General features: G+C 36.4%; 2 protein-coding genes across 2 annotated transcripts; both read left to right on the top strand.

Annotated features, from left to right (window-relative positions):
• Positions 1-1646: 1646 nt before the first annotated feature.
• LOC110723985 lies at positions 1647-3188 on the top strand. Its single transcript, XM_021903399.1, has one exon. The coding sequence runs from the start codon at positions 1647-1649 to the stop codon at positions 3186-3188; it is 1542 nt and encodes a 513-aa protein (XP_021759091.1).
• A 3445-nt stretch (positions 3189-6633) lies between these two features.
• Positions 6634-9300, top strand: LOC110723984. The gene is made up of 8 exons (XM_021903397.1): positions 6634-6924; positions 6985-7125; positions 7419-7682; positions 7993-8303; positions 8393-8578; positions 8857-8950; positions 9051-9135; positions 9230-9300. Exons 1-6 carry the CDS (start codon positions 6634-6636, stop codon positions 8864-8866), a joined length of 1203 nt encoding a protein of 400 aa, XP_021759089.1. The 3' UTR covers positions 8867-8950; positions 9051-9135; positions 9230-9300.
• The last annotated feature ends 613 nt before the right edge of the window (positions 9301-9913 follow it).

Below are 9913 nucleotides of genomic sequence, written 5' to 3'. Positions count from 1 at the left end.
GGCCAAAGAGACCAAAAGTTAGAGACCATTTAATTAAATAGGTAGTCTCTTAGTATCAAGAGACCAAATATCCTAAATATGTGGTCTCTTTGATATTTCGAGAGACCACTTATTTGAAATAATAGGTCTCTTGTAGTTTTTCAAAATTTTAATTTAAAACGTCAGAGACCATTTTTCTACATAAGTGTTCTCTTTTTTTAAAATACATATAATAATTTTTTTTTAAAAAAAAAACAAAGGAGAGACCGGTGAAAAGTCTAATATGGTCCTCTACTCTCTACATTATCAGCCAAGATGGTTAACACATTCCCAATTCAATTAATTTTTTTTTTTGGGTTGGAACCAATTAATTAATTTAATTTTCATTTTCCCCCAAAACAATTAAACCGCCAAAACAAATAATTTTGCAGCAGCAGCGGCGCACCATCGACCTTCGACTTCGATTCTTCCGCCATTGTTTCCGCCATTGTTTCCACCTTTTCCATTTTCATCTTCCTCCATTTTCATTTCCAAACCCATTATATGAAATTTATTACAATTTTTTGAAGTTTAGAACCCAATTTCAAACCTTTCTTATATTGCACAAACCCTTACCGCGACTCTTGCAATCGCTCTACCACTAGGGTCGCACGACTAGTCGGAAAACACCGCCTACAGTTGCCTACTGCGCTACTAGCACCACATAGGGTCGTACCGGTAGCAATTGATTGGTTATTTTGGGCATTGAATTCGCAATTTTAGTACTACTGCCCTAGCTATTCGCACAACTTTGCTAGCCTCCTCAAGACCACAATCGACTACTGACGCATTCTACCTCCGGCCAACCACTGCCAACAGGACCAGACGGAAAACCCTAACCAACCCTATTAGGGTCACCGCAACTAAGCTAGGTATCATATTTATTTTGTTTGTTTTATGTAGATATTATTTTGAATATGAATCGTGTAATCGTGTTTATTGATTGTTTGCTACGATGTTCTATTGTTATAGTAATCTTCCCATCTTGTTCATATATGAATCCTGTTTTTATTTATACAGTAATGATTTATTGGATTTTGATTTTCCCGCGAAAGTTTGGATTTTTTAAAAGTTGAATAAAATATTTGCTATAATGTATGCCCATTTTTTTCTTTTTATTTGCTATTGTGTAATTGTGTTTGGCTTTGAATATCATCATTTATCTGAACTTTGTTGTGATTGGAATTTTTTTTCTTTTTATTTTATACGGTCCGATGCCATGTCGTTAATAGCATACAATGCGATGATTATACATGCTATGATTAGACCAAGATTACACTTTAATTATTGTTTTGCATTTTGATAGAAATCTGTTGGTCTATTTTTAGTGATTAAACAGAGCCGTTTGTGCTATTAGATTTTTAATATTCGAAATTAGTAAGTTTAATTATGTTGCTAAGGGTGAAATTAAAATCAAAGTTGAAATTACCGTCTGATATTTGATGATTCTTGACTCTCTTTCTGAGGCTACATAGAGACTTTGTTTTTAACTTTGTCAATTGCATACCTTCCTCTGTTTTTTAATTGTGATGTGGTCTTTGTGTTATGAATATTCTAAGAATGACTCATGAAAGTAACATGTGTTAATAGATTTTGAGGAGTTTGTGTTTTGTTCTTCGTGCTTAGAAATGGATCGAAGTTGGATAACAACAACAAAGCCAGGTGACCCTGAATATCAACAAGGTGTTAAGGAATTTATTAAATTTGCATTTGAAAATAGCGGAGGTCGCTCCAAGCTAAGTTGTCCTTGTTTTATGTGTCATAATTTTTTGCATAAGAGACCGGATGAAATTCTCAATCATTTAAATAAATGGGCATTTGATAGAACATATACCCATTGGATTTGGCATGGGGAACGAAGAGACATGCATGCGGGTGATAGTGGTGAGACTAGGGATAATGTGCGTGTAGTTCATGATGTTGATGAGGGTGATCAGCTAGAGGACATGTTGCATGCGGTTGAGGATCAACTTGATGACAACCCTTCAATGCTTGAGAGCTTGTTAAGTGACTCTGAAAAGCCATTGTATGAAGGATGCACCAAGTACACGCGATTATCCGCTATTCTTAAGGTATATAACTTGAAGGCGGGTCATGGTTGGACTGACACTAGTTTTAATATGTTATTGGAGTTAGTGAAAGACATGCTTCCTAAAGATAATGTTCTTCCGGATAGTACATATGAGGCGAAAAAGTCACTAAGCCCAATGGGTTCACCTTATGAGAAAATCCATGCATGCCCTAATGATTGTGTATTGTATCGAAATCAATACGAATCATTAGAGAGTTGTCCAATTTGTGAAGCTTCACGGTACAAGAAAAGGGAAGGAGCAGTACCAGCGAAGGTTTTATGGTATTTTCATATAGTACCAAGGTTCAAACGATGGTTTTCAAAAGCAGAAGATGCAAAGAAGTTGACATGGCATTTCGATAGTCGAGTTGATGATGGAATGCTTAGACATCCAGCTGACTCTCCGCAGTGGAGATTTATTGATGGAAAATTCCCTGACTTTACCCAAGAAAAGCGTAAATTACGCCTTGCATTGTCTACGGATGGGTTCAATCCATTCGGTTCCTTGAGTAGCACATATAGCACATGGCCAGTTATGCTAGTGACCTACAACTTACCTCCTTCATTGTGCATGAAGAGAAGGTATATGTTCTTGTCGTTGTTAATTCAAGGTCCAAAGCAACCGGGCAATGACATCGATGTGAATTTGACTCCATTTATTGTTGATTTGATTATGCTTTGGGAAGAAGGTGTTGAAGTGTTTGATGCTTATCGCAATGAGAATTTTAATTTGAAAGCAATGCTATTTTGCACTATCCAAGATTTTCCGGCATATGGCAACCTTTCGGGGTACACTTTGAAGGGGAAAACAACTTGTCCCATCGGTATGGAAGATTGCAAGGGAACATGGTTAAATGCATCTAAAAAGCATGTCTATCCGGTTCATCGCCAGTTTTTTCCGCCTAATCATCCATATCGCAGGAGAAAGAATGTGTTCAATGGGCAGCAAGAGTTTAAAGGGCGATCAAAAGTCATCTTAGGTGAAGAGATATTCGATAAGGTGAAAAATATTGACATCACATTTGGCAAGAAACATAAATCAGCCCTTTCTACGCAGGGGTTCAAAAAGTGTTCGGTTCTTTGGCGGCTTCCTTATTGAAAACATCTTTTTGTGAGACATTCACTTGATGTTATGCATATTGAGAAGAATGTGTGTGATAGTTTGATTGGTACCTTATTGAATATCAATGGTAAGACTAAAGATGGCAAAAAAGCGAGGGATGACTTGAAGGATATGGGGATTAGAGGTGAACTCCATGCTGTTGATAATGATAAAGGTCGAACATACTTGCCTCCTGCTGCTTACACTTTGTCAAGAAAAGAGAAAATCGAATTTTGTGAAAGCTTGGCAGGAGTGAAAGTGCCCGAGGGTTATTCTTCTAATATTCACAACCTTGTGAATATGGAAACCTTGAAACTTTTAGGGCTAAAGTCACATGATTGCCTTGTTTTGATGCAACAATTATTACCTGTGGCGATTCGCTCAATTTTGCCTAAAGATGTTCGATTTGCAATTATCAGACTATGTGGATTTTTTCATGCGATTTATAGCAAAGTCATTGATCCTAAAGAGTTGACTACTTTAGAGAATTAAATTGTTTTAGTTTTGTGTCAATTAGAGATGTACTTCCCTCCATCATTTTTTGATGTTATGGTTCATTTACCAATCCACTTAGTTAGAGAGATAAGATATTGTGGTCCGGTTCACATGAGAAATCACTGGTATTTTGAGAGGCAAATGAAAACCTATAAGGGATATGTGACGAATGCTTTTCATCCGGAAGGTTGTATAGCTGAACGACTGTTTTATAAAGAAGTTCTTGCCCATACCGGTGACTTTTTTTTAATTCAAACCGGATAGGGCTTCCTGTATCTCGTCATAGTGGAAGAATGGATGGTGAGGGGACCATAGGTCGAAAACAGCGTGATTTGTCTTATGATGATTGGCATAAGGCGCATTCATACATTCTTCATAATGAGGATGAAGTTATTCCATATGTGGAGCAACACATGAGTTACTTGAGGAAGTGCAACAGAAAGGCAAATGAGAAATCATTAGCTGCCGAACATAGCAAATCATTCATTACTTGGTTCAAAGATCAAGTAATGACAGAGCTAATGGATTCTTCTACTTTAATTTCTGATCGATTGAAGAGTTTGGCATTCGGGCCTAATTTCAATGCCACTTACTATTCTGGATATGTCATAAATGGTTGCACATTTTACACAAGGTTCCAAGATAAACAAAGTACTATGCAGAATAGTGGTGTTACTTTAGAGGCCGAAGCCTTGCATTTTGCCAGTGCTAAAGACAAAAATCCTGTGAGTGGTTTGATGAGGTACTATGGGTTATTGAAGAGATTTGTGAGTTACATTACTCTACTTTTTCAATACCTGTTTTTCAATTCCAATGGGTTGATAATAACAATGGGGTCGAACATAGTGATTTTGGGCTTACATTGGTTGATCTCAACAAATTTGGTCATAAAGAAGATCCTTTCATCTTAGCAAGTCAAGCAAAACAAGTGTTTTATATGACTGACCCGACAAACAAGAAAATGTCAGCAGTTATAACCCCGAATCCTTGACATATTGATGATGATTATGGCGTTGATAGTGTGTTAGACAATTCTTATGTTACGCGAAAGGTACAAGGACATATAGAGGTTGATGTAGCCGATGATGTTTCAATATATGTAAGGGATGACCTCAATGAAGGCATGTGGGTTGAAAAAGAAAAAAAGGGAACCAAGCGAAAGCGCGCTAAAAAATCTTAATAGGTGTGTGAAAGTTCATTGCCTTAATTCTTTGTGGTTGTTACTTTATTTTTTCAACTTGAATTATAAATGTGTGCTTTTATCATTTTAATAATTTCATTGCTTATCTAAATTTTGACATATTAGTCATTATAGCATATTTTGTTTACTTTTTGGAGTTGAGTTTTTTTGTTATGAAATTAACTACTCATGTCACTCTAAATTTTGACCTTTTGTGTAGTAGCAGGATGGCTCGAAAGAAATCGCAAGTGCACGCAACGGACAATTCTGAATGCGAGGAAGAAAGAGGTCGTACTGTGCTCAGAATGGTTGGGAGAGCTATTCAGGTTGGCACAAAAATCCCTTTACAGTGGCATACAACTCGGAGAATCCCTATCGGTGTTCATAGAGGTTATTTCTCCACCTACATTGGTGTAGTTGTCTGTGAAAAAGTGAGCATCACCTACAGAAAGTGGTCAGACCTGCCAAAAGCACTTCTTGATGATTTGTATGACAATATTTCGGTATGTATAATGTTTTTATGTTTTAAAGGAAGAGAAATTGAATTATGTATCGATACTTTTAATTGTGACGAATATCTGAATTTCTTTTGGATATAGAGGGGGTTTCATATCCTTGAGGATCGCAAAGGTTGGATTATAAAACAAGCTTGCGTTCTATGGAGAGCTTTCAAGACTAGATTAAGGCTCAAGTGGTTTTACCTGAAAGATGGAACAATCAATGATTCTCCACCATTGAAATATCCTTTCATATCTAAAGATGATTGGGATAAATTCATTCAGGCTTGTAATTCTAGGGACTTCAAGGTGCAAGTTCATTACGTTGGCATTTATTTTATCTTTATTTTTTTGTGTACATTTAAAATTTGTGTGGATTAACTCTGATATCGTGAAAGTTCGAAGAAGAGGACCTCAAAATATCGAGGTGGGAGACTTGGCTATCAATATTTTGAAGAAACAATTGTAAGTATATGCTAAACATTTTATAACTACTATGTGGTATTAGTGGTGTTATTATTGTTGTAACCTTCTGTTTTTTACTTCAAATAAACTTAATACTAGCTGTTCTAACTAAATAATAATCCTGGTGTTCTGTTTTTACCTTTGCCTCACTGCTTAGCTTAATAGTGCTCATTCCTCACCATGCTCTTTCATGATAATTTAATAAAAGAATATATAGAGAACTCAATTGATAATTTTAGAAATTTTGAAATTCTTTGTGTTTCAGCTATATTTTCTATTTTATTTGCAATGGTAGGAAAAAGAGCTAGAGAAGCAAGGAGTACATGTTTCATACGTGCCTCGGCATTTGACTTGGATTAAAGCTCATTCTCATGTGAAGAATGGAGTTTTAACTTTTGATAATCCTGCAGATAAGGAAATCCATGATGCAATAGTAAGATATATTTGCATTTGTTTTAGGTGTTTTCAGTCACTAAGATTATTATTTAGGCACTGATATAATTTTTTTTGATAATTTCCAGATTAAGTTTGAGACGCGAGTTCAAAAAGGTGAAATACATGTTACATGTAGAGATGACATCTTAGCAAGAGCTTGGACAAGCCAGAACGGGGTGGTTTTGTTAGAGGTGTTGGATCTGGAGTAACTAACACAGAGTACTTTAGGTTCAACAAACCACCTGCACCTAGCGAAGTCAATGCTAAAATGAATGCGATGAACTCAAAGATGTCATCTATGATGAAGCAGTAGAATTTTATAGTGTCATTCATGATGTCATGCTTGAACCAAGAGCAATTGAGAGCGTTCATGGCTGGTGGTGCTCAGCAAGGTGTTTTTGGTGGTGACACTGACATTACAGGTTTAGGTGGTCTGCTTGGTGTTTCTGGTAATAATTTCTGTTTTGGTGGCGACTCAAATGGTTCTACAAACCAAGGGGCAGGTGGTATTGTGTTCAATGATTCTCATATAGACAACACTTTTGGTCATGAGATCCCATTGACACAACTCTTAATTGGAGGTATGGAACGCCATGATGGTAAAGGGCCACAATTTAGACACGATTCACCAGGGGATAAATCTCATGAAGGGGCCTACTATGCACAAGAAATTGAGTCAAATGCAGAAGCTCATCATACAAACAACCCTATTGTGCATTAGCCTCATCTTCAGAACCTTGAGACAGAGCCATATCGTGTCCAATGGCCTGAGGTGAACCATATCGATCAATCTGCACATACCACAACCCCCGCACAGCTAAGTCAAGTAGTGGACATCATTAGCACCCATACATTTCCCGAGGTCAGCCATACTTTGCACATATGTTTATGTGAAATTTTAGCTATGTAGCTTTAATGGTATTAGCAGTAACCTTATATCTGCACATATTATGAGGTTATGTCCTTCCTAATCAGAATCTGAAATCTAACATAATCATCAGAAATTAAAGTTCAGAACTGTAGATATGAACTGAATTTTATAACTGATAATTTCAGAACTGACCTGAAGATCAAAACTTATATATGAATTTGCATTGAACCACTGAGTCTACACCATATACTATGTTGTGACAACACTTGTGTGATCATTTTTAGGGATGGAGTGATTGTTGCTTGGCAATTGAGGGAAGCGACAAATCTCTACAAGTGGTTGCTAACAGAAAAGTCCTCATAGAAAGCAGCACTGAAGTTCTTGCCAATCATAACACATTGTTGCCCCCTGGTCATCGTCGAGTCACCATTACAGAAGATATTGTGCCAACTGCTCCTCTGCCATGCCCAAACGATGAATTGCTTTTTGTATGTCATGCTAAGAGATCTTATACATCTTGGCCTAATAATTTGATTTTCCCCAAAAAGGTAGTATTCTTCCTTGTTTTTAAGCTTCTGTCCGCTACTGTCTTTAAGCTTCTTCATATTTTTCTTTAAGCTACTGACTGTTGTGGCAACGGCAGCAGCCCTGCCTTGCAGCGGTAGTAGCCCTGCCTAGCAGCGGCAGCAGCTCTGCCTTACAGCGGCAGCAGCCCTGCCTAGCAGGGGCAACAGCCCTGCCTGCAGCGGCATCAGCTTGGTTTTTTGGTTCCTATGCCCTCTTAGTTTTTGGTATGTTGTTCCTTGCATTTTTGATGATAGTCTTGTTTTATTTTTCATGTGAAAACATATTATAAAGGCGAACAACCAATCAGATAAAGAAGTTGATGTGACCACACCATCCCCACAATCTACATCCTCCCACGCATCAACAACTCGTAAGTATGTTATTACCGACAAGGATCGTGAGAAGGTGACATCTACTTTGATGCATGTTATGAGAAAAAAAGCTATGGGAATGCAAAAGACCGGCGATACCATCTCTATCACTATTCCAGAGAGCATGTTTCTTAATGAAAATGGGTTAAATGTTTCACTTGATTACGAAGACTTGCTTGATTGGTGTTTCCAAAGGGAGGTTGGAGAATCGCAAATGAATATATTCATGAAGTAAGTTCACCTCCAATTTAGTTTCTAATTACAATGTGGAAAATTTTTGGTCCATTCTCTTATATATTTACAACTTTTGATGGGATAAGGATCTTGAAAGAACATTGTCACAAAGAAGGTATCTCGGGAATGTATGGGTTTTTTGACTCTAATGTTCTATCGCCTTTGACACCAACGACAAACGAGCGAGTTCGATCTAGCTATCTAGCTCGTGTTTTTGGGTGCAATGAGGGGAAGAACTATAATCAGCTATTCTTTGCTCCTTTTAATGACAAGTAAGTATAGTTCCTTTGTTATGTAATTATGTTACTTTGATTGTTATTCTTGTTCATTATTTATGATTCAATATATGTAATTTCAATTTTCTTAACCTAATTGCTTCTATATTGCTATGCTATGCTAATTTTACTAATAAATTCCTCTTAAAGCAAACAAAGTCAGGGCAACATTGCTATGTTAAACAATTTTTGCCCCCTTTTTCATTTGTTGTTTTTCTTATCCATTCTTCCTTCTAAAAGTTCCTTGCTGCTGGTTTATATGCATTGGACGTTAGCTGTTATTAGTCCGTGGAATGGGTTGGTGTATTGGCTAGATCCACTTGGAGCAGAAAATAAAAACAACTCATTCGCTGAAAAGATCATCACTGAGTATGTATAATTGCAATAACTTTGTCATTAACTTCTTATTTTGTTCTTACTGTGTATTTGGAAACTATTACAATTTTCCTATCTTCATGTAATTGTGTAGAGGAATCAAACAATTCAGCTCGGTCCATCGGTAGGACATCAAGAAAATAAAAAAGAATGCATATATTAGGTGGGAGCAACCACAAGTAAGTTATCTAAAGTTTTATAGCAGTTAATATTATGCAGTTTAATCCTAAAATCTAATATCTTGTTAATGATTAATTGTTTGCACTATCATAGTGTCCTCGTCAACCAGCATACACCAAGTATTGTGGATACTTTGTTTGTCGATATATGCTAGATATTGTGCATAAAAGAGTGCTATAGGTTTCCAAGCAGGTATATTACAAATATATGTCATTTAAATTGGTATAAACTATCCTCAGCTCTAACTAACTGTCTGTCTGTCTGAACTGTGAAACCAACTGTGAAACCAACTCTGAACTGTGAAACCAACTATGAATGTAACTCTGAACTGTGCAACCAACTGTCTGAATTGTGAATGTAACTCTATCTGTCTGTTGCTCTAACCAACTGTCTGAACTGTGTTCAAGTGTAACTCTACAGTCTGCATGCAGCTTAGTCATATTAACCACCAAAAATAATCAAATCAGCTTATGCAATTAGAATAGCTATAAGGTTCTGATTAAGGTTTTGTATATTCTGATTTGTATATTCTAATAACTATAACATCATCAGCTTATGCAATCTATAATAGCTATAAGGTTTTGTATATTATGATTTGTAGTTCTGATTGTAATTCTAATTGTCAGGTCTACTTTTCATTTTTGAATCGGTCTTTGAAATTAAGTTAGGAATGAAATTTGAAATTGGAGTTCTGATCCCCCCTTTGAAATTTCATTATAGTTGTGATTTTAAGTTCTGAAATTCATTTCTTTTCAGTGCTTTGTTATGTTTGAAATA

The sequence above is a fragment of the Chenopodium quinoa genome, unplaced genomic scaffold, assembly GCF_001683475.1.
Source record: "Chenopodium quinoa cultivar QQ74 unplaced genomic scaffold, ASM168347v1, whole genome shotgun sequence".
NCBI classification, from domain to species: Eukaryota; Viridiplantae; Streptophyta; class Magnoliopsida; order Caryophyllales; family Amaranthaceae; genus Chenopodium; species Chenopodium quinoa.
The sequence above is the reverse complement of the archived record's forward strand: the minus strand, read 5'-3'. Positions and strand labels throughout refer to the sequence as shown.